This window comes from Chaetura pelagica, unplaced genomic scaffold (genome assembly GCF_000747805.2).
Source record: "Chaetura pelagica isolate M959 unplaced genomic scaffold, ChaPel_1.0 scaffold428, whole genome shotgun sequence".
Classification (NCBI taxonomy): Eukaryota; Metazoa; Chordata; class Aves; order Apodiformes; family Apodidae; genus Chaetura; species Chaetura pelagica.
The window spans coordinates 1,135,998-1,160,896 of record NW_009954311.1 but is presented as its reverse complement, the minus strand read 5'-3'; the positions used below and the strand labels follow the sequence as shown (position 1 = coordinate 1,160,896).

The 24,899-nt window shown below is 43.7% G+C and overlaps 1 protein-coding gene across 2 annotated transcripts in view; it reads right to left on the bottom strand.

Moving 5' to 3' along the window:
- Positions 1–241: 241 nt before the first annotated feature.
- The window catches only part of CEMIP (cell migration inducing protein, hyaluronan binding), a 53,909-nt gene continuing 29,251 nt past the window's right edge, over positions 242–24,899 (bottom strand). For both annotated transcript variants that reach the window (XM_010004055.1, XM_010004056.1), the window contains exons 13-28: positions 22,645–22,850; positions 19,307–19,376; positions 18,369–18,497; positions 17,610–17,695; positions 14,696–14,827; positions 12,712–12,747; positions 12,468–12,623; positions 10,737–10,917; positions 8,864–9,079; positions 7,745–7,956; positions 7,088–7,273; positions 6,181–6,385; positions 5,281–5,367; positions 4,807–4,964; positions 1,282–1,382; positions 242–369 (exon numbers count right to left, since the gene is read on the bottom strand). In XM_010004055.1, the coding sequence (XP_010002357.1) occupies positions 242–369; positions 1,282–1,382; positions 4,807–4,964; positions 5,281–5,367; positions 6,181–6,385; positions 7,088–7,273; positions 7,745–7,956; positions 8,864–9,079; positions 10,737–10,917; positions 12,468–12,623; positions 12,712–12,747; positions 14,696–14,827; positions 17,610–17,695; positions 18,369–18,497; positions 19,307–19,376; positions 22,645–22,850 (2,289 nt within the window). The remainder of the gene's footprint in view (positions 370–1,281; positions 1,383–4,806; positions 4,965–5,280; positions 5,368–6,180; positions 6,386–7,087; positions 7,274–7,744; positions 7,957–8,863; positions 9,080–10,736; positions 10,918–12,467; positions 12,624–12,711; positions 12,748–14,695; positions 14,828–17,609; positions 17,696–18,368; positions 18,498–19,306; positions 19,377–22,644; positions 22,851–24,899) is intronic.

Sequence of the window (24,899 nt, the reverse complement as noted above, 5' to 3'; positions counted from 1 at the left end):
TCAACGTGGCATCAGTGAGCAAGTCAGCCGGCCAGGAGCTGGTGATCACAGAACATAAGCTGGTCACAGAGGAAGGCTTTTCTGTCACATGTGGCCACTCTAGCTACTTACAGTAAGATTTCTTTTTGAACAACAACGACAGCAACACAACACCTCTGGAGCTGGCAGGGTGCCTGGCTGAGCAATCAGTAGTGTGTCCCACGGGGCAGTGCTGGCAGCCAGAAGGCAGAGCAGCGCGTCCTCATAATTTCATTTTCTTCACCACAGGAATTGGCAGTGCTTGATAGATTTTAGCTGAGTCCTCATTAGTGACCAGCTTCACCCAGACAGGGCGGAAGCTGCCTTTGAAGCCAACAAAAGCCATTTTTTCTGCAAATCAGAGCAAATATATTAGGGGTGTGTAGGAGCTGCACCAGAAAACCACCCATCTGTGGAGCTGCGCCCGCACAGCTGGACAGATACTGGTGGACAAGAGCACACATCTGCCCACAGACTTGGCCAATTATGCCTTCTCCAGGTATTAAATAAATGCTTTGCTATTGAAGCTTAATTACTGTTTTATTTACATGTTGTATGCTTCCATTAATTAAGAGAGAGAAAGAAAACCCCTTCCAAGCAGGCAGCTCAAGCTCCCTGCTGAAGTGATCATTATTTGCATGGTGGTAGCACTCAAAACCCTTTCCTGCTTGGGGAAGGTGGAAGGATGATGGACAGGACAGCAGACAAGACCCACATCAGTGTGTACGACACACACACAAAGAGGGAAGGATGCCAAAAGCTCACAGTTAGAGCTGAGCAGTACAACACACACAATAGAGCAACACTCTAGTGCTATACATGGTACTTTCAATCCATATGCTTTGTGCCATCAAGATGGAATTTTGTCTCAGGAGAAAACCAGCTCCAAATAAGTTCAGACAAGTGAAAAATCCTGGTTTGGGGCACCTAGTGGGGAAAAAAGTCCGATATTCCTGTTGTGTAAAAAATGTGGGGTTTTTTGTTTAAAATTAATCTGGAATATCAACCTCCCTGAATTCTTCACTTCTAAGGTGCCAGAGCACTTCTTCCATCTCCAGCACTGAGCTGAGCACTGCTATCCAAGGCTGCAGTGGAAACAGCCTGGCTGAACAAATAATTGACTGGTCCCAGGATGTCTGAGCACAAGCTGATAGAAACAAGCAGGGCAAAGTTCAGAAGAAAGAAAAAAAGTTCACTTTACTGAAACCATGGGAGGGCAATAGATCAGAGGAGTTTAGAACTGCCTTTTTAAAAAGGGGTTACCTTTTAACCTAAAACCCTCTTCTGCTCCAAGTTTCTCCAGAGCTTTAGTCCACGGTCCTCTTGAAATGAATCTTCCTTTAGATGTCACCAGCACTATGGAGCTGAAGGAAACAAAGTCATTTACAAACAAATGAAGTCAGAATACATTCCTCACCTCTCTGTCTTGAGCACTGGTAACTCCTTCAACCAGCACTTCCATCCTGCTTTGCTCAGATGGGAACACGTGTTCCCTGGGATGCTCTGAGCAAGTCTCAACTAATTTATTCTTACATCATTAGCAGGTTAAAGCCTGAATAAATTAACTTATTTGATTTTTCCTTCATTATTCACAGAATCCCACAGAATCACAGAATTGTTCTGCTTGTAAAAGACCTTTAAGATAATCGAGTCCAACCATTAACGTAACTTTACAAAGTCTAGTGCTTAAACATGTTCCTAAGTACCACATCCACACATCTTCTAAAGACCCCCAGGGATGGCAATTTAACCACCTCCCTGGGCAGCCTATTCGAGTGTTTAATTACCTTTTCAGTGAAGGAGTTTATTCTAATATCTAATCTAAACCTTCCAATGCCTAAGATACTGTGTTTCAGTAAACTGGTGCAATCTGAGACCATTTCCTCTTGTCCTGCGTGTACTTTTGCTTAAAAAGTGTATTGTTAATGTTGTTGCTATTCCTGCTTTACTTGCATGTGCTGTATTTCTCCTCAAAATTCTCAGGGTCTTCTACAAAGTGATAAAGACAAGTCGAGGTAAGTGTGTTAAACTAATGCAAAGCTGTCAATGCTTGGGTAAAAGTAATAGAATCATAGAATGGTAGGGGCTGGAAGGGATCTCTGCAGATCATCTAGTCCTGCCAAAGCAGGATCACCTAGGGCAGGCCACACAGGAAAGTGTTTGGATGGGTTTTGAATGTCCCCAGAGGAGACTCCACAACCTCCCTGGGCAGCCTGTGCTCCACACAGTAAAGAAGTTTCTCCCCATATTGAGGTGAAACTTTCTATGTTCTAACTTATACCCATTGTTCTTTGTCCTATTACTGGGCACCACTGAAAAGAGACTGGCTTCTTCCTCTTGACACCCATCCCTCGGATATTTCTAGACATTAATAAGATCTCCTCTCAGTCTTCTCAAGACTAAACAGCTCCAGTTGTCTCACCCTTTCTTCATAGAAAAGATGCTTAAGCCCCTTAATCATCATTCTAAAAGGGTAGAATAAAACTCCAACTTAAACAGGAGAGGTAATCTTATAGTGAGGTTTGTCCATAGAGGAATAGAGGGCACTCAGCAGCATTAACCCCTTTACTTCCTACAAGATGCACAAACACTTCCAATGGTTCTCTCGAAGAGTACTGAGGAAGAGCTACTATGCTCCAGTGAGTTCAGTGGGAGTTTTGCTATTAAGCTCAGAGGGGCTGGGATATCACCCTTTTCACCCTAATTAAAGCTGCAGCACAGAGTCACTGAGCAAACACTTGCGTGGATGAAATTATTTCATTCCACCTTGCAGGGTGTCCAGGAATGAAACGTCCCTGACTCAAATGGCTTTTGCACTCTTGCAGAACGAGTGCCTTGCTGGGCCTGCTCTCCTGCATGGTGGGACACACAAGTGGCTAAAATTAATTAGGCAAGGGCTCCTGCAGAGCTCAAGGCAGGGGCTACAGAGTGCAGTAGTTACATCTTAACACCTCAGCTGGAGCTGGAACTGTTCAGGGGAAAATAGCAGCGGGTGGCAGCAGAGGAACAAGAGAAGCAAAGGAGTTAAAGAGTCATCAGGACTTTCCCTAGAGTAAAACTGAGGTGTTAAAATGCTCCAGTGTTTACCAGGGTGGCTTGAGCTGGCAGGCTGCTTTTGAGTACTTTGCAAATGCTGAATCACCTCTCTTTTCTTCCTTCAGCTCACTAAAATCATTACTTTCTATTAAATCTTCTCTGCTATCGAAGTTTAAAATAAATTTACCAGATGTTTGATTTTCTTATCCCTGGGAAACTCATCAGAATAATGGATTTATTGAAAAAGAGGAATCTGGCCTGCAGAGAGTTTCTTAAATGAATGAAGAGGCTTGTTCTTGCTAGAAACACCTCTTTTCACAGACCCAAATCTAGAAACTTAAACATTATTCTGGCAGTCTCTTCACAAGAGGCTGGTGAGGCCAGTGGGGCTGTTCTCCCTGAGAGCACCATCCATCCCTCTGTACAGCCCGAGCTCTGAACAACACTTTCATCCAGCAAATGGATGAACGATTTTTTCAAGGCTGTAGCTGAAGCCTGTGCCTGATTCCATTGGAAAGGTTTGCAGGGGAAAGGCTGGGAAAACTTCTGGTGAAACAAGGAAAATAATTTGAAGGTTCAATTCTTGAAAAGACACAAGCTGAGTGAGACCTGAGAGGTGCTGACTGTCTTGGGTCAATTTCCAGTGCCAATCCTAATCCTAACCCTTTTCCAGCAAGAATCCAGAGAAGACAATGAGGCTCAGAGTTTTAAATACCCCTAAAGTCTAATTACAATTCAACCTTCTAAATTAAGAAAGAATCCAGAAGCTGGGTTTAGCTAGGACTGAGGTTGGATTTTTTGCAGAGGAGGATGAGGGCCTCTCTGAAAAGCCCTCTTATTTTTTTAATGAAAGAAAAGTGAGCAGCTACCATGCTTCTCTGCAGTAACTACTCAGTGTGTTTTATGCAACCCCCAGAATTATTTAAGACAGCAGAAACACATCTGTATCCATCTGCTTGGCACCCTGCTGAAACTTGCCCCAGGCCTCTAGAATAAATGCCAGAACAATATCCTGTCAATCTGCCCACTGTTATTTCAGATGATTCAGCTACAAAGCAATCATATTTGTTTTAAATGTTACATATCAAATTTAAAATCAAAGTGGATTTAATAACAATGAAATATATTCATTTCCCAACAGCACTTTACAAACCACTAAGAGAACAACCCCTTTGGTTAAAGGATTTCTGATGTTCTCATTCCAGCAGAGGAAGCTGCTGCCTTCCAGGAGGCACAAACCTGTGCTGGCTACTTACCACCCACTTACAAAACTCTGCTTTTTTGGCGTGCTGGACTTAAAAAATGAAAGCATCCAGTCCTTGGGTCTGGACAGGAAACACAGGCACAGAGGAATGTATTTTATGAGTGGAATTTTCTGCAATGTGAGAGAGCATGCAGGCAATAGGAAAATGTAGGCTGTGCACATCTGTGCTGATAAGTGCTGAGAGTTTACTTGTGAATTTAAGCCTGCAGTTTGTCTGTAAGCTACAACATAAATGTGGATCTGCAGTTTATTCATCAGACAGAGCTCTGCAGTTTATCTGGGAGCCAATCAGGTCCTAAATCACAGGCTCTGCATCCCTCTGCTGCCAGCACGTCCTGCTCACGTTTGGACTCTATTGGAGTCGGCAGGTACAAAAGCCCATTGTTTGCCTGGTCACTCTGGCCCACATTGGGTGACAAAAAAAACAAGAAAAAGAGGAGTGTTGTACAGTATTCCTGCACTTAGGTAACACCAGATTATCTACTTACTGATCTTTGATGTTGTTGATGTAATTTTCTATCTGTGCTGGGATTCCTTGTAGAATTGAGTTTCTGAATGTTACTCGATTGACAACTTTTCCATGATGTCCATCGATCACAACCAGTTGGATGCCCTCATCAGTCAGGAAAAACCTTACACCATCAACCTGTGCGTGGGGAAGAACATTCTTAGTAGGTCAAAGTAACGCAGTTGCAAAGAGCCACCTGTAAGAAGCACTGACAGTGTTGAGCCACAGGACTGCTCTTTGTATCAGAGAACAGAATTCCAGATCTCTGAGGTTGAGCTGTCCTGTGTTTTTGCTAATATGGGGAAGTTACACCCATTTATTTATTTTTTTTGCAAAATACAAAGCAAAAGTGACCTGAATCTAACTATCCGTGGTAACTTCATAAACAAATTTTCCATAAAAACAAAGCAAGTATCTTAGAATTTTGTCCCATAAAGTTCATTTAAGAACCCACCTCAATGTATGCAAAGTCATCCTTTAGGTGGAAGTACTGCTTCTTATAAGTCTCTATTTTCACTTCTAGCAGGTGGTCCTTAGTTTTCTGTTTACAAAAACAAGAATAAAAAGGAGAAAGTGAGGAAGACCATTACTTGAATACCTAATTTTCAGGAAACACTTTAAACTTTGAAATGGAATCAACAGGAAAGCTACATGCCAATCACTGTCTTGCCAGATTACATCACTAATGAGACTGGGCACAGCAGGGACCTCTCTGCTCATCCTGTCAGCAATGAAATTGTTTCACCAAATGGCAGGGTGGGTCCCACTTAACAGAGCTGACACGTATTCTCTGAGGCTTTGCTGTGCATCCCTTCTTCAAGGATGATGAGAGAAAAAATTGCAAAAACCAGAGAAATATTCCCCTCGCTCCTCCAGAACCAGCCTGGATTGGATGTAGGAGCCAGTGTCCCACAGAATCCTTTACATGAACGAGACGTTCAGCCACGCAGCCCCTTCTCTGACACCCCTGTTCCTACAGCTGGGAGGAGCTGCATGACCAGGCAAGAAGAGTTGCCCAGTCTCCAGAATCACATTCCCTGGACCAACCTGTCTTCCAGCTCATCACCTTTCACCCTGTGCTTTTTGAAGCACAACACTTCACAACAGAGCCCCAAAAGACTATGTACTGAACATCAACCTACATCTTGGGTGACTCAGTCCTTTGAGGACCTGCACTCTCTGTACATGCAAGAATCTGTTTCCTACTATTTCACACACCTGGAGCTTTTCAGAAAATCAGGCACGGGATAGAGGGAACCTGTTACAAAATCTTTCTATGTCTATGGGCACAAGATGTGCCAGAACTACAGATTTTCACTAGCAATAATTCTGTGAGAAGAAAGAACTACTTTACCAGTTGTGCACTGGAGAGCTTCTTGGGCATTGGCACCTCTACTATTGGTGTCTCCATGTACTTGGGATAAGCCATGGCTTCACAGTCACTGATCCCAGCTGTCTTTGGGATCACAGCTTTGATCCTTATTCGTTCACAGCCCTTGACAGAGCAGAAAGCAAATTTATCCTTCTCGTTTTGAGCTTTGAGTTTCAGAAAGAGCAGCCTGCAGGTAGGGGAGAAAAGTGAACAGCATTCTTAAGACTTCTGTGAAGAAAATTACTAACTCCTAGTTTTGGTGGCCTCCTCCCTAATGCTCTGCTGGAATGCACATTACAAACCCACGATGCCTGTGGCTGCATTTTATAATGCTCAACATACCACGTGCAAATAGAAGGGGGGATACATCTCAGAAATTGTTTGGGGAGGTCAGGGAACTTAAAATAGAGCAATTAGATGACACCTGAATTCCATTTGAGCTCTATTTTATAATTATGGATTTATATACAAATACATGCTTTGTATTTTAAGGTCTTTCCTGTTTTTTTAATTCTTTAAACGAAAACAACAGGCTTCACTCTCAGTTCCTGTGCATCCCTGTCATGGTGTTTATAAATGGTTATTTTTCAAAACCAAAAGGGCTGGGTGTGTCTCCAGTTCAGTTTCATGGCCTGTGCTTCACATTTGTCTTTTTTTTTTTCTAATTTGTATTCATTTGGCAAAGCATTTCCCAGAGTAACTGGCAGTGCTGCAGTGGCTATGAATGATTGGCACCCGTGGGAGTCCCTGGAAATTTAGATGGTGGTCACATTCCCAGAAAGATTTTCTGGTTTTGTTGTGATCCTTGCTAATGGCATGAGCCAAACGGCTCACGATTCCAGCAGCTTCCTCAAAGAGGTGTCCAAATCAGCAAGTCTTGCTTCCTTACCCAGTGTCCTCATCCCAGTAATAGTATCCTTTGCTGGGATATCTGTGCTCCAGTTTCTCCATTTGAAAGGTTCTGTAGAAGGTTCCAGTCTTGTTCGTTTTCTTCAGCAGACGATTGTGGATGTCTGAGAGAATGGAAAATGTCGTCCCTTTAGGATAGCAAAATCCTACTTGGATCCAGTCGTTCCTAAAAATAGCAAAGACCCACAGTATAACAAGTCAACACATGACTATTATTTTCCTGGGCATGCTAGAAGCCAAACTAAATAATTCACTTTGAAATGTAACTTGATTTTTTCCTGACCAGTTAAAATTGTAACAGTTTGGGATGAATCAGTGCAACCTAAATTAGACATAACAACCATGGGTTACTTAAGCCATGTGGGTCAGACCTGTTCCTGACTTCTACACCTGTGACTTCCATGCACCAGGAATGAATTAGCTTTAGGCTTCTAAAAATGAACCGTGTTATCTTGCAAGGCTTCCCAGGGGAGGAAACAGGAATCTGAGATGTCAAATGGGAAGATGGTGAACTCAATGGACTTCCTGGAACAAGCATGTTCATTCTGGAAGAGCTCTTGAGGGGATGACCTCAGCCATTAAAAATTTGCAGTTACATTACTGGGCTGGAATGTTGGAATTCAGTCAGATCACTCACTTGTTGAAATTGATGAGCCATATGGCCAGCTCTTCAGGGGCTGTCTTGTCCCAGTGGATGGTGTAGCCTTTCCTCAGAGTTATAACTGGCTGATACTGCTGGTAATGTGTGCTTTTGCTCAAAGCCCCTTCCAAGTAGAGTGGGTGATTGTGGTAGTCATTTTTTATTATTTTCATTTTCAGGTTGGCTGGCTTGTAGGCTTGGATGTATATCTAGATGAAAAAAGATCACCAAGAGTTTAATGAACTGCAGTACAATGTTCAAGGCACAGCTACTCAATAGATGTGAATGGTAAGAGGCCTGTGCCTTCAGCAGTGGCCTGTGCACTGTAGACAGATACCTAAATATTCAGTTTCTTACTTTTCAACTAAGTAAAAAAGAAGGATCATTTCCTCATCATGTGAGTTCAAGAGTATGCACCAATCTAGGCTTCAAAGAGACCTGCATTAGGACTGGAGTATTTCAGTGTTAGTGCAAACCCTCAGCAGTGGGACAGTATCTACCTCAGACATCTGACTTCTGCTGAACAAGGGCCCTTCTGTCTGGGTTTCAGAAACAGGAAAAGCAGCTCAGTGGGTACAAATTGGCTTTAGTGGCACTACACTGAAAAAAACCCCAATAACCCAACAGTTGCACCACCTAAAACAAAAAAGGGTGCTACCCTTCAGAGGAAAGTGAGGACTCTCTCAAGGCAGCAGCACTTGGAGCTCGTGTGGTAGGAAGAATGGTTTAGTGGTTACACAACAGGATGAAAGATCATGAGAGCTGAAGTCTAATTTCAACTCCTCAGCACATTTCCCATAACACTGTGGGCAACACTTCCCTCCATAAATCAAGGAAAAATAACTAGCCCTTAGATTTATGAATACTAATCTGTAAAAACTCATGGAGCTCTTGGGGAGCTTCAGGCAGAAGTTTTTAGAGCTGTTAACAGTCAAGGCCAAAGTGTCTGCAAATGTAGCACAGTATCCTCATGTTCAAAGCCACCTGTGCAGACATGCAGATAAATAAACCCTGAGTACCCTGAAGAAAGTCCGTTTCTAAAGGTCAAGCTTTACAGTGCCAAGAAATTTAAAATAAAACAGGGTGATAAGGATAGTGCAAGGTGAACAGCTTTACCTGTGCAAAGTGTCCACTGCAGATGGACCCTCTCCAGTCGGGCACGTCAATGCAGTCAGGGTGCTTGATTAACCAGTTATCTTCTTTTATCAGGTATGAGCCTGGATATTCCGACACAGAACCATCTACATCATGAAAAACTGATGTTTTATCACCATCCATATCCAGATCATTGAACCAGGGTCCAGGTTCTCCAAAGAAGACCCTTGAGGTAATCTAAACAAAAGAGTGAAACACATTTACATCTCCAGAAAGGATTAATCACTTCGAGTACATAGCAAAGGATGGCTGTGGTCACTAGAGTGGCTCAAAGGACCCATTTTCTGACTTTATTTGGCATAGGAAAGTAGCTTGAACAAGAAGCAGTGTTGAGTGTGTGGGTCCATGTGTGCATGAAGAAATCTGTGCATGCATCATCATTCTTTAGATGGCCATGGATTTTGGCTGCTTAGTTGAGACACTGTGGGCTTGATGCTCTGAGGCCCTGTGATTACAGGTGAAGTCTAAGGTTGAAACTCCTTTGAGACAGCACTTATGTGATAATAAAACTATGAGCTTCTGAGCCTGAGCATCCATTTGATTAATCAACAGGAACATCAGTGTCATTCAGTACAGGAATATTAGGATTGTCTCTCCTTGGCCTGCATGTTGCCTTTCTGCTGAGCCTGAAGTCAGTGCAGAGCTCAGTCACACACTTAAAAGATGTGTTTGATTTCTCAGAGTGTAGACACAGATTTCCCTGCTGACCAGGGGGAAAGGCTAAAGAAACCCCAAATTTTCAACTTCAGCTGTGAGGTTTGTTTTAAAATTCTGGAGGAAGGTTCAGGAGACAGAGTGAGTTCACCAGAGCAACTTTACTTATTGTCTGCAAATATATTTTTAAGGTTCCAAAGCCACATAAAGTCACACCACTGCTGGGAACAACCAGTGACCTCCCCTGGGAAATGGCTGCTCAGGCAACTTCTGCCTGGTATTTTTATCCAGCATAAATAAACGTCATGTCACCAGGCTGCCTGGTGCAATGTTAGAGAGTGACCAACCAACACTTTTAGGGGAATGTTGCCTTTCTCATCCCATTTGGCACAAGGACTGATAGTCAGCACTTCTCCTGACATGCAAGCAAGTCTGCTAATTTTTTAAAAGTTAAGCAACCCAAATAATTTCAATCCCAACCACTGTATATTTTTATTTGTCTGTAATGCTTGGCAGTTGAATTTAGCAGCTGCTAAAGGTGAACCTCAGCAAACCAGTTATCAAAAATAAATGAAAAGCACAGATCCCAGGATGGGTTCAAACCAGCACCCAAAAGTTCATCCTGTAATTGGAAGTCTGACAGATGCTTTTTGGCTGGGTCATGCATTCGTTCATGTCTGCAAAACTGAAGTCCATGGAATCACCCTGGTGTGCAGGGCTGCAGAATTACCCTGCATTAGCTCAGTTTCATAGCTGATTTCCCAGAGTCAGTATTTTCTGCTTCTAGGTGAGTTAGAACTTCCACAGCAGACTTCCCTCTGCTGTTGCTTTAATACTATACTGCTGTTGAAAATAAGAGGGCAGATTCTTCTCCCTGTTCCAACAATTTCTGAGACACACATAAAAGGAAAATATTTCCACTTGGATGTCACTATTTTTTTGAAACCAATGCCTGCTACTGGTTTGCTGCAAACCTGTCCAGAGAATTGGATTTTCTCCTTGTTTCACCCATTTGATTTTCTCTTTCTTAGCTGCCACCCTCTTTGTTAAACTCCTGGCAAAGGTAACGGGCAACCACCTGAAGATCTCGCCTTTCCTCCTGAAGGCTGCTACACCCTTATTGCCCACAACCCCATTTCCAGGCTGACTGGAAAAGGCTTTGCTGGGAAGGGTAACTCACAGGGACGTCTTCGAAATGGATGTGGGTGACGTTGTTGTTGGGGCAGCTCTGCCAGGCGTTGTTGAGGCGGAAGGCCAGGGCGCTGGTGTGCCGGCCGTCCAGCGCCGCGAACTTGCGGAAGGTGCAGTTCTGCACGTTGATGGGCCCGTCGTAGAACTGAATCCCTCGGATGGGAAAATCCCTGCAACACATTTGGAGGGGACAGAAAGACTGGGTCACGACACTTTAGCAAGAGGATGTGAATCTAGACACGTACAGTCCCCCAGCACTTGTTTCTCAGCTGCTTTCATTTTTCGCAGGCCTGAGGATGGTCCTGAGCTCATGTTTTGGAAGAGAAAGGATTTCCCTCCTTTTTAGGTCTGTGAAGTCCTCTCATGCTCACAAGTTCAGCTCAAGTTCTCTCATGTCTGAACAGATCGTCTTTATTTGGTCTGTGCTCCTCCAGGGAAGGAACTTACAGCAATGCCAAAGCATTGACCTAAAAATGAATAAATCCATGATTGCCATCAGAAATGAGTTCAGCAGCACTGAAACCTGAAACTCATCAGAGCCATTGAGACTCTGTGGGCCAAGTACTGGCAAGGCTGAAAGAAGTCCCACTGCATCTTTCAAAGGAACTTGGAGACAAACAATGCAACTCAACTGCAGTAAAAAATGGATCTGAAATCAAGGAAAGGTCTTACAATCTATAGGGTTGAGAAGAGGTGAAAGAGCAGACTAATGAACCCCTATAAGCAGCCTTTTCTGATATCATCTGCAAGGTAAAGAAGACACCATTTTTCACACTGATTAAATGAATGAGATTTTTAAACTACTGAAGTGGCCAAAAAAAGATGTTTCAAATTTTGCATATGATAAATAAATTTGATCCCTTCCTTATATGGTTTCCCTTAGACAAGACTTGCCTGCTCCTGTGCATTTGTTCTGTGCCTCTGAGTCTCTGCACACAACACCCAAGACAAAATATGCCCATATACATATATGTAAAGGATATTGGAAGGACAGTCATAGCAGATTGGGTTTTCATTATTATTACAGCTAATACTAAACATTCTGTATTTCTGTGTTGCTACTGACAAGCAAAGTTGAGGTGCATAAATAAGGCAGAAAAAAAAAAAAAGCAAAGCAGCCAAGCTGTTTGTTCACTCTAGGGCTGTTGGGAGGATAACTATGTTTTTAGGAATAACAATAAAACATTTCTGCACACTCAAACCAATCTGCAGGACTAAAGTCTAGGAAGAGGCCACACATGAAGCTCACTGGCCATTTCAAAATTATCAAACAAAGGCATAAAATTCCTGTAGCACAGCAGCAACAGTAACAGCAGCTCTGATGACATCCCTAACCACATCTGAGCCAGTCCAAGCCCAGGGCAGGGCTTCCATGAGCTTTCCTGGCAGCTGACCTGGATGGAGGCTGCCACATTGCTCAACCACTGCTGACCACATACACAGAAGTGCCCAGCTAGCACACACTCCTCTTCTTGTCTTCTCAGCTGTTTGCAGAGGGGAGGGGGAAGGAAAGAGGAGTTGGATGCTGTCTTGGCAGCCTGCAAGTATGTACCTTCCAGCAGCAGCTGCACAGTGGGGACTTTGGGATCGGGAGACATGAAACCAAATCCTTTCTGTGTAATGGTTATTAAATAGAACAGTGCAGAACAAACCACACTGGGCTGGAGTTTGCACTGAGAGCAGGAACAGGGAGAGCTTTGATGTGCTGAGGTGAACTTACGGGCTGATGGGCAGGGTCCTTCCTCTGTGATCCAGACCTCCAGGTCCCCAGATCTCGTTGTCCATCATCTCTGTGCCCAGGTTCCCGCTCTCGCCAACAAACAGGCTGTTCTTGATTTCTTGCTTTGAACCATCATCATGAGGGAAAGTCCCACCACTAGAAGGGAAAGGCTGGAGGTGAAGGGGCTGCTCACATTCATCCCCACCAGCTGCCCCAGCTGCAGCACAGCCAACCCCACACCTACCTTGCCAAGGTCAGGCCAATGCCGTTGTCAGCAAACCTGTAAAGGAAGGAAGATGTTTCAGAAGAGGTTTGAGTTTGCTTCATTTTATCATGTCAAACTAAAATAACCAAAGCAATGAGGTGGAGGGCAGCAGGGCTTCATCACTGAACAGTGCTCAGGGAGAAGCTCGGGCTTTTCCCCTGTCCCATTTTGGAATATCTGTTTTGGCACATCCTGTGAAGCAGCAGACATGCACCTGATTGCTCCAAGCTGAGGTCACACTGATGATAATTTCTCTGTGTTTAGTGATCACACCCTTTCACTGTTACACAAAAAGACCACACCTCGCGCTTTTATTATTTAACTGCTCTGCCTTACATGCATCTCTGTGCTCCCTGGTGCTCATGTATCATGTGCTGCTTCCAGGAAATAGTTTTACAAGAGGAGCTGCTACAAAAGCAGAGAAGCTTGGCTTCTCTTTCATCAACAGGAAGGCAGAGATTGGATCTTCCTTATTAAATAACAACAACAACAACAACAACAACAATAATAATAATAATAATAATAATAATAATAATATAACAGCAACAATAATGATGATGATGATGAACGTCCATCCCTTTTGCTGAGACTTCAAAGCTCTTAGATGGATAAATCACAACTTTCAGTCCATGATTTGAAGCAAGGCGACATGTATGAGCAGGTCTTCATGGTATCTTCACATCGGTGTCTCTCTTACCACGCCTTTCTCTGATCTCAGGGCAACCCCCAGAGCCAGCCCCGGCTCTGTCCTGCTGTCTGTCTGTCTGTTTGTCTGTAGGTGGCAGCCCTTCCCAGGCTATGGCCTCCCTGCCCTGCCCTAGCCCCAGGAACAGACGCTGCGGGCCACATTAACGTTAGTTTTATTAATGTCACACATCAGTCTTTTTGCAGCAATAGAAATGGAAATTGCCGCGGTTATAAAGCCAATTAAAGCTTGATGGCTGCTTCCTCGAATTCACATGCACTCCGAGGTTTGCTGCTGGAAAGGGATGAAGAGCTCGGACTTGTAGCAACCTCCACACACTGCATTAGCTCCAACGCCCGTGTCTGCATCACGAGTGTGGTCTGCAAAGACACCTCTTGGGGGCCAAGGAGTGCACTAGATACCTCTGGTTCATCACTTCATGGGAAGCACAAACTGTGTTACGCAACATTACATATCCCACAGTTCTGCTACAGTCACATTTTCACCAGCCTGCCTGGTCACTAGAGTGAGATCTTATCACCAATTGCTTTAGGAGGTTTGGGTCACTCAAAGCTAAGGCAGCTCTGGCCAGGAACTGGACACCAGGTAATGGTATGACACCTGCTTCTACCAGAGTTGTCACAATATGCCTTGCAAAGTAGTTTTTTTTCCCTTTTCTCCTTGTTCTTTATTGAGTTTGGTATCAAGAGCCTGGCTCAGCAGAAGGAACTGTACAAGATGATCTATTTCCAGGTGCAAATCAAACATCTGTTCTGACCAGTGCAGGAGCGGCTTTCAAAGAGCACAAGACACACTTGCCCAGTCTCTCTCCCTTGATGGTGTGATGCATAGTTTTATGTCTGCTTCATCAGTACTTGCTTATTCATCATAACAGTGAACCACATGAAACTGATCTGTGACCAGGCTTAGCCAGGGAAGGTCAGGGATTTTGCTGCTTCCTTTTCAAAGCACCTAATTTTTCACGTAAAAAAGTAGTTTTCAGATTTACTTATTTGTATCTGTCTGTCTCTATGTGTGTATGTGACCATTTTAAAATCCTGGTCAGCATCACACAGAGAAACAATCTGAGGAATCTTCAGTTCAGACAAAGCAGGTTTTCTTTGTGTAAAATAATGCCTGTGTTCACTTAACGTTTCATCGTTGCTCCGATCTCGGCCATCTGAAAGGTGCAAAGCAATATAAATAATCTGAACCTCAGCTTTGTTTGCCATGAACACCAGGCTGAACTCTTGAGAGTTTAAATAAGGCAAAACTCACTGGCAGTTGTCCAGCCACACGTCTCCACCCCGTAGCCAGGCCCCGTGATCCTGATTCTTGTAGGCAATAAAGTGCTCAATTATTGCAGGTTCCCTGGGCTTCAAAGGATCAGCATCTTTGTGTGGGCTGTATCTGTAAGCAGGAGGAAAGAAAGGTTGGCAAGGGAAGGTAGCCTTTGCTCAGTGCACAGCCTTGCTGAACATCTGGTTTCTGCTAACTCAGGAACAGCTTTGGGACAAAAGTCCATCCAAGTAGCATGTCCAGCCAAGCAGCAATGGCCAGACCCAGCTGCCAAGGAAAGGATGGTCCAGGAGAGGCAGTTGTAAAGACCCTCTCCAAGTTTCCTTTCACCTTTCCATTATTGTATTACTGATATACTGCTGAAAGCATGTAAAGTTTATTGTTGCTCCCAAAAGCCTAAGATATTTTTTTAATCCCTTACTGTTATCCTTTAGCATATTCCTGTTATTTAGATAAATATCCTTTTGTTTTCCCTTTTGAGCATTCTTATCTCCTAACCTTGGCTATACTGGGACAATGAGCACTGCTGCCAAATTTTTCTTGCTGTGGAAAGGAACTAAAACATCTTGGAGAGGGGCTGAGAGTGTGTCCTTCACTATTCCCTCTATACATTACTCAGGACACACGTACAACATTTACTAACTCTGAAGTTCTCAAGTATGATGAAATGTTGGCCTGATGCAGGAAAAAAGCAGTCACAAGTGGAAGTAGCAGCAACGTGTGCCCTCAGCTGCTGCCTGTTGGCTCAAGCCACAGGATCTGAGGAAGGATCTGGCTTGCTATGGTGACACTGAGCTCAGCTGTCATCTACCAGGTCCTGAAGTACAGCTCTCCCCGTTTGCTACTGAAAAACCATCTTCCATCATACTACATAGCTTAGAAAACCTGACAGATAAATATCCAATTCAGTTCCAGCAACGGATGGTCCAGAGATTAAAATTCATGCCTTGCCAAGGAGTAGCAAGGCCAAGCTGTCAAATCACTAATAGATATTCAATAGCACTTTGCTTTGCTTAATAAGCCATCATATCAATCTAAAACTGAGCATCAGGCTGATAGGGTTCCAGTAAATGAATATTGCTTTGGCAGCTTCATCATAGTGAATCTGCTTTCAGAGAGGGATTTAGTATCAGCCCTTGTGAATTCCCCAGACATCACTAAATACGGATATTTTGTGATGGATTCCACTTTTATTCACATCTATGCATAACTGGAGGAACACTACAGGGTACAGAATTTGACTCAGACACTTAATGCTGTAACTGAGTGCAGAACAATCTCTCCAGTTCTGTAACTGTCCAGCCTGCCTCCCAGGCTGCCCCAGCCACTCCAGCTATCATCATTTATTCAGTCTTTTGGTCTTGACACATGAAAACGATATAAATAATCTGAGCTGCAGGCTGTGCTGGTGGGTAATCCCCCAGCGTAAACATGACTGCATTATGAAGTGCTTGGCTTCCAGGGGTCATTCCTGCCCTTGTATGGCAACAGAAAAATTGCCTTTTGTAATCACTTACTGTGCCTGTGGCAGCAGGCAGATTCCCAAGGCATGTGTCCAGCTATATGGAAAAGCAGCATCAGGCTCCTGAGAGACTCTGGAGATACTTGCAGAGCAGGCTGCTTTTAATAAGTTATTTTTTATAGAAGTTCTTTTATATAATTGAATTAATATTTTCAATTAATTTAGCATTAAATTAATGTAAATAATATTCACTTTTGAACATCTTTCAGCATCAGCTGCTGGGCAGGATGCTGGGGTGATGTGGAACACAGGATAACTGATATCTGAGCTGCTGGAGGGGTTCCCCTGGGGAGGAGGACCAGCCCCACCCCTGAAATGCTTGCCAAGTGCACAGCTACATCAATCTGGGCAGCCCACATGCCACATGGAGAGAAGAAAAGGAAAAAATTGCCTTTCTCCCCCCTCTGAGGAGAGGTTTTCAGCAGGTTCCTCTTCCCTACATCTCTTCTTCCTGCAACTCAGTCATGGGGGAGTGCAGGTTGGGTGCAACTGGAGGCAATTGGTCTGGCAGGAAAAAAGCCTATGAAACTTGAGAATATTTATGTCCATTTCTCTCCCTGGGGTTGATAACTAAGTTAAGAGCCAGACTCAACCTCTAAGGAGCTAAAAGGGTGCAAGTGTGGTATGTATGCTATTACACTTGGCCTGCAAGAAGCCCTCTGCTTACATCAGCCTCCTCCCTGGGGTCAGCTTTGGGGAAAGAAGGGAACATTCTCATAAGGCACCAGACCACGGTAGGTCTGCCAATACAATACACTCTGCAGAGAGGTTTCCAGTATTTCTAAATGACTCCTTTGTGCCCCACAGAGGCTGTGCCCAGCAGGAGGGATGAAGGGTGGCTCTGTGTATTTAATTGTAACTACTATTGCAATGACAGATGTGGAACTAGACAGAAAGTCAAAATCCAAGTGTGAACTCCACCACATAAGCAGTCCCTGCTCAAGCAGGTCCTAAAAGAACAAAGAAAATCAATAGCATTCCCAGGAAATACACTAATTTATTATTCCTGGGAAACTGTAGCAGCAAGTTCTGCCCAGTGAGGTTGTTGGCCAGCAGAATTTAATTTTCTTCCTTATCTAAAAAAACTAAAGTCAGTGGAATACTCTAGAGCAGATGTAACATCCATGGCAGCTCAGCTCAGAGCTAAAGAGCAAGAGCAAAACCAGAAGGGTGGGTGCTGAAGGTACCTTAGGAGAGGAAATGAGAAGATGAAGCTAGAAAGCAGTAAATCTAACTGAAGACCTTTCCTCAGTAAGAGCCACCCCAAAGGTATTGCAGTGATTCTTCTCAGCTTCCCTGGGAGCAATTTCAAAGTTTTCAGTCAGTGCTTTAGAGAATCTTTTCCAAAACCAATGGTGCAAAACACTTTACCTGCCAGAAATCAGCGTCAGGATCGGTCTTTTGTCCTTGGCTGAGGCTGGGGTGGTTTTAACACCATTATCAATGATCATTCCAGCCTAAAAGAAGAGAGAAATGCAGCATTACAATAGATGTAGATATTCTACAGTTGTTTCAATCTCCAGGCTCTGCTTCCAATTGCTCTAAGCCCAAGTCACTCGCAAGATCGTAATAACTGCATGTGAAACAGAGGGTTGCCAACCTATCCAGGCTTGCATATACCCCCAAAAACTGCCACCTCTCTTGCAAATGCATGTATGCCCACAGACATCAAGACCCTGCTGCAGCTGAAGGCACACAATAACAGTAACACACAAGCCCACAACACAGCATGTGAGGGGTAAATAAATACAGAGAAGGTGAGTAGACACAGTGGCCTGTATTTATCCCTCTAGAAGTTAATTGCTAACATTGGCAGTTGAGGTCTGTAATTAGATGAGCTGCCAATGGATGCTCCTGGAGGCACTATTTTAGGAGTGCAGAAGCAGAGGAGCAGCTTGAGCAGAGGAAAGAGCCTCTTCAAATGCCCAAGAGCCAAGTGAAGCTGGTGCTGCCCAACTCCACGTGCTCCCATGCCAGCATGAAAGCTGCTTGATCTGCAGACACAAACAAGCTCACAGTAACTTTTAGCGAAAGAGAAAGCACAGGCATTAATAGCCTGCAGATCCAAAGAGCTGGAGTGAGAAGCTGGTGGGGTTTTGAGGGCAGCGTTCCCGTCACGTGCAGACTTACCCGGTAGTTGGAATGCGCGCGGTTGTTGGAGAATTTCCCCATGGGCACGTGCTCCGAGTAGCCAGGAGAGTACATGCCTGCCGAGGGCCCTGTTGGCACGTGGTGCAGAACAAACCAAAAGCCTGTTTCCTGACAAAAAGAAGGAACATCTGAGCCTTTGCTTGAGCTTAATTCTGGTCTACATTAGCCTGAGTATTTACCAGGAAAGCCGCGAGCCAGAAGGTTTCAGGGCAAATCACAGCCAGCAGCAGCGACCTGTGTAACTGTCTGCAGCAAAGAGTTTCACACCCATATACTTTCACATGCACGCTCCCAACCAGCACCTTCAAGGTGTCTTAATTTAGACTCTGACATCTCTTTTGAAGCTATAAGTGAGACTTTCAAAATCCTTAACACACGCGCACACACACAGCCTGATGTCCTGTCACTGCATGCATGCACCTTAAAAATCAGATAATTTTCATTTAGTTGCCCAAAAAACCTATCTAAAAGGCTGAATCTAGGTACTTAGATTTGGAAGTTTTGTATTAGGCTTGGTTTGCCAAAAGGGTCCTGATGTGACCGAGAATTCCTGCAGAATTAGTGCTGATGGAAATTTCAGAGCACCATTACTGTATTGCAGTCAACAGAATCATTACCAACAACTTCACTGGGACTCCACAGTCACATTTATTTAATTTTTTCAGGCTACACAGTGTGCAAAGGCTGAGAATTTTTGTTAAAGCCACTCAGCTCTAGAAACAGCAAGTGACAAGTGTGATGCAAAAGGAAAAGCATAATTTTGTATTTGCAGCACTAGGCACATCAGTATGTATCTTGATCTAGCAGCTTCAATAATGCCTGAGTAACAGAAGCAGGTTTTATTTGAGCAAGACCCTCAGCCTTGCAGAGCTGTAACCAGTCTGAGTTGTTACCAAATAAGAAACTTCTGCACTCACTTCGGATCCCGCAGCTGCACAGTTTATAAGGTTGTTGTGTGGGTTGGCGATCCAAAAGGTGGATACGGCGCTGCAGGTCAGGAAAACAAAGAATAACATGAAAATGACACTTCGAGCACACACCAGAGTCACCAATCAACTCCCTCCAATACAGGCAGGGCTGATAACTCCCAAGATAAGGGGTCCTGCCTAGGGGGCCAAGGGAATGCTGTTTTTTTCTTTCTCTTCTCATGCCACATTTGTCCTCTCTGGTTTGACAGAGAGCATGGCCTTATCTTTTAAAACCCCGAGTATTAAATGAGGAATTTCTACTGCAATTCCAAGGCTGCTATGAACCTGTCAGATGTCCATCATGTTTTATGATAAGGTAAATATACTGTTGCACAAGTCACAGAAAAGAACTTTGCCCCCAGATAAGCCCTCAGGTTCATTAGAGACTCACTTCATCAGGGGACCCAATGAACTGCCTCTTAAGAGCTTTCCAAGTGTACCCCAGTACCTGCTTTTTCCAAGCACGGCTGTGATTCATTAACTTTATTTGCTCCCACCCTTCTATGCATTTCTTTTGGGACAAAAGGACTCCATTTGTCTAATGCACATAAAAGACTCATAATTGAAAGATTCCCATCAAGGAGGGAAGATCAATCCATCACTGTCCATCCTGTGACATCCAGCATTCATTAATCAGCAGGCACATGAACTTTGGGAGGAAAACATCCAGCACTTAGAACCTGCATTCTGGCTCCCTGAATTTGCTGTGTGAGACTTGTGCTCCTGCAGGGGATGGACAAGGTAACACTTGTGTCTATTTTACTTTTGCTGTGAGACTCCACAGGGGCTTTAGGCCAACTGATTTTGCTGGCCTAAGAAGCAGCTCCATTTGTGTGACTTTATCATGAAACCACAGCAAAACACTTTGATTTTGGACATGGGACTGGCCTAGAAAGAGACAGTTTGAGATTATTTACAGACTATCTCCTGCTGCGTATGCAAGGCCGAGGACACTGTATTTCCACAGTGACCTGTCTTTCAGCTTGATCCTGCTCCTCAAAGCCACGTGGATGAGGCAGGTTACTGTGTCATTTGGCACCACCCTATTGTCTGAATTCTTGATAGCAGCTGCCTGCCTGCTTCTTCCAAGCCAGTGCAGCTGCAGCCAGTGCTTTTCCCTCATCCCTTGTCCCTCATGCCTGCACTGGTGCCTTGGCCACTGCCCCAGGGGTGCCCCTAGTGCACTCAGGCTGGATGAGCCCAGTGCAAAACAAGTTATTTTTCTTATCAGAACTTGAATTCTTTTATAAATGATGTCATCATGATCAAAGAACTCTAGGACATTTTCATTAGACCTCAGCCTACCTAGCACTTTTCATGTAACAGTCTTCAAAATGACACAAAATATGTCCCTCTGACTATGAAATGGATTATCAGTGGAAAATAAGCAGAATAGCTGATTAACTCTTATTTTGTGAATGGACTTATTAAGTGCAATTTATAAACAAACACAGATGTAAAAAAGAACATTGCATGAATCCATCTCTTTCTCTTGCCAAAGAAAAAGCTAAAAATATATTTCTTTGGACAAAACCCCAGGTTTTTCTGAGGACAGAATGGGTGATACTGATACATTCTCAGCAGACTGAGAGTATTTCCAAGTAAAAGAAAACCCCTGAAGATTTTTAGCTGTTAGGCATCAATCAGCATCTAACTGTCTCAATTTCAGGATGGAAGTCTGGCTTCAGAGGCTTTCTCATTCACTTTTTGTGGGTCAGAAGTTTAGCTTGTTTTAACTGTAGGTTTTTCCCCCCTCCATCTGCAGGAGAATAAAATCATGGAGAAAAATGTGGACTGTGGATCTAAGCGCTCCTGTCTCCCAGCAGCTTCCACACAGCAGCAACACTCTGTGGGCTCTTCACTGTGGAAGACCTCCCATTCTGTTGCACAGAGGTCTTGTCCTCAAGATGATCCACCATCAATTTTAAAATCTAAAAGGCAAGCTTGACATCCAGCTTTTAATGGAAAACACTGAAAACAACATGGTTCCACAGATTCTCTTCAGGCCACTTGCTATACTCCCTGAACTGCAGCTGGGGATCTGCTTGCCTAGCTGCTAAGCACAGAGGCTTTACTTTAAGAGTTTAGCACTCTCTGAAGAAGGGTTGGGGGGATAGGGGGGAAAAAACCAAAACTAATTACCTGCCTGATATGCATACAAATGAGTATGTTCCCTGAGCAGCCACTAATTAGCAATTAAATAATATTCCCAGGTTGTGCACCTTGATTTTCAGGCAGAAAAACAGCTGGAAAATAATGGAAAGAAGGGCTAGAATGCCTTCAGGAACTCAGTGAGTTCATACCCTGCCTTATGACAGGGTCAGCTACAACTACAGTATTTGTGATTGGCCTTTCTCTAACTTGGGCTTAAACATCACTGCTAATTAAGAGCCCATTAATTTCTCTAAGAAAAAATTCTAATGCTTAACTGTCTGGCCAAGCTTCCATATTTCACCTGATTTTATTTTTATTTTTTTTCTACAAAGCAACAGAACTGCAAAAAGAACTTGTAAGATCCCTTCTTGCAAAGGCTTCTAAAATGCTCATCTAAACCTCAGCTGGCATAGCTGCAAGGACACTTAGAGGAAAGGATCTTGCAAAAAGGGAGATGAAAGGTATTCAGTATTTTTCAAGTTTAATACAGTGTTTGTGGCAAATAGAATTGAGAGGTTCTCATGGCAACATTTTCATGGGCTCATGTAAACAGACTATTAGAGATCCAATGGCTGTTTACAGTCTTTGATCTTTTATTGTCAACTTCCAATGCTGTGCTAAACTGTGTTTATTGTATCATTTTAGTTTCACTCCACAGTCCAGGCACACTGTGCCAAGTGACTGCCAATGCTCTATCACTAAACAGTATCTGTTCTTTGTAAATAATGACTTTGGAATTAATGGGAGTCTTTTCAAAATCAGCTGCCATTTGACATGAGCACTAATGTCCCAGCACTAATGAGCCCAGCCCATTCTGAAGTCCACAACTTTTTGCTGAGCCATTGGGATCAAGACTCCATAAGGCACACAGCATCACTGTGCACTTTGAAAGAGAGATTTTCTATATCTGAGGTAGGAACCATCTAAACTGACTTTATGTTGAAAATATAAATTACACCCTAGGTGTGTAGGCATCTGAACAGCACAAGGATAAAGATCCCTAGGACACTGCTCTCCCAAACTTTGGGGCATGCAGCCTGAACCACTACAAGTGACCATACAGTCATATACGTGGAATGCTATGGCTAAGTCCTGCAAAGAACAGATGGAAGAAAAAGAAGGTTCCCACTCACCTACAGTCCTGCCTGGGTTTAGGGATGTACCCTGGGTAAGCCCCCTCTGTGATCAGCTTGCACATCCTGCTGTCCCGGTCGGAGGGGAGCAGTGTGCTGGGTTTAACAAGCAGTCCAAGGCAGTGATCAAACGTGTTGCGTTCTTCTGGGCCATCCTCTGTGAAGAAGCAATGGCCCAGTGCATCATAACCCACCACATCCTTCACCTGCATGTACAAAACAAAAGCCAGTGTTCAGGTTTCATGCCTCAGCCACTCTATAATAATAAGAAATTCCATAGCAATGGCACATAGGAACCTCAGTACCCTCCTGAACTCAGGGTGTGTAAGCAAAAACAAAAGCAAGGTCACTCTCTGCTCTTTAGACCTTATAGTCTAAGCAAAATTCCAACACTTAAATTTAATTAGAAATTGTCATCACCTAGGAAATGCTCATTCCACTCTTCTGTCTGCCTGTGAAATCAGACACTGTCTTAGCATGAGGCCGGAAAAAACAAGAGGTGGGGGACGAATGGAGGATGTTAGATGTTCAAATCACATCTGGGCTCATTCATCTTCACATGAAGTTACATGAGCACCTACATAAAATGCATCTGAAAAATCCAGCTGAGCTGAAAAAATATTTTTTCAGACTATCAGAGAGGCAGCAAGTTGTTTTCCAGATAGGCTGGCTTGTTTTAGGTTTGACCTGATTCTTTTTTCAAGCTGTTGACAGAAGCTTTACTTGACCCTGAGACAAATCAGCTGGTGTTAATCAGTGCTGTTCTGGTTTTGGTTTGAATGTTGTTAACTTTGGGACACTGTTGTGTTGCACAGAACAATGCCCATCACCCCACTGAAAGATCTGAGAAAACAATTTCAGGAGCAATTCAGAGTGAATTCAGAGCCTAAGGCTAGGAATGGCTGGAAAACAACAGCCCTAGGACACACCATGTCCAGCAAATCAATTGTTAGTTGATATGTCTGGGATATGGAAAATTAATTTCAGGGCTCCATTGGGCAGGTGAAGTGCTGCTTTCCTGGGCTCTTTCCTTGCTCTTCCCATCAACCATCACCAATCAAACACCTTGGACTTAGGGAGCCTTCCCGGCAAAGGTTAACCTGACATCCTACAAATTCTTCTGATGAAACAGCAGTTGCCAAAGGACAAAATACAATATTAAGCTGGATATAAACCCCATTATTTATGGTGTCATTGAGAGACCTAGGTGCTCAAGCACCTCAATTAGTTTTGTAAACAGGCCTGAGACTCCTCTGCCATATCCATGCCTCATTTTCAAGGCAAAGAGAACCAGTCTCAAATAAAAACCCAGGACTAGTGTTGAAATGATTACAAATATGTTTTCACATAAGAAAGAACACTTTGCTTGCCAAATCTATTCCAAGCTTACATCTGCACACACATCTATTATGTATCATCCATCCATGCTCCAGTGTAAATACTCAAATCTCTGAACACCAGTCATCACAATAAATTAAACACAGCTAAAATGACCTGGTGCATTCCTCCAAGCTACCTCACTGAAATTTGCTGCTGACTTCCCTGATCTGATCAGATGACAACTTTTGCAAGTTTCTTTATTTAGGTATAGGATGTATGTACTGGACTGAACTGTCTCATCTTGGAAGAATTACCTGTGCCAGCCTTGAAGTGGTAAAGAACATTTCAGGAGAGTAGGATACCTTCAGAAAATGTTTTCTGACATGTAGAGGAAGTCTTTTAACCACAGAAATGTCAGAATTGCACAGAAACTGCCACCACTATTACCTTTCTCTCACACAACGTAAATACTGGAAAGAAACATAAGTAATGGTGCTGTGACCTTTTGATGGTGGGAACAGTTTCCCAAGAGAAATGTTAGCCACTTTGTGTGACCGTTTATCTTTCCAGGCAGCACAGCACTGCACCAGGACTGGGATCTGAGAACTTACAGTGACCAGCCTTTAGCTGGGGCGAAGCCCACCTTTGTGCATGGGGAGCACCATGGCAAGGGAACACACCTCCCAGTAGGTGAGAGAGGAGTGGCACAGAGAGAGGGGCTGCATCCTGGCAGGGGGCTCAGAGCAAACATCCCTTCTTCTCCTAACTCATCCCTGAAAACTCACAGAAAAACACGGAGTTATCAACCAGGGACCTGGTCCCTGCTGTGTTTGTCACCCTCTGTTTGATGAATTACTTTCCCCACATCTCCTCTCTCGGTCAGCTCTGACTTAGTTTGCTGTGTGTGTTTTCATGCACAAGCCCAGCACAGGAAT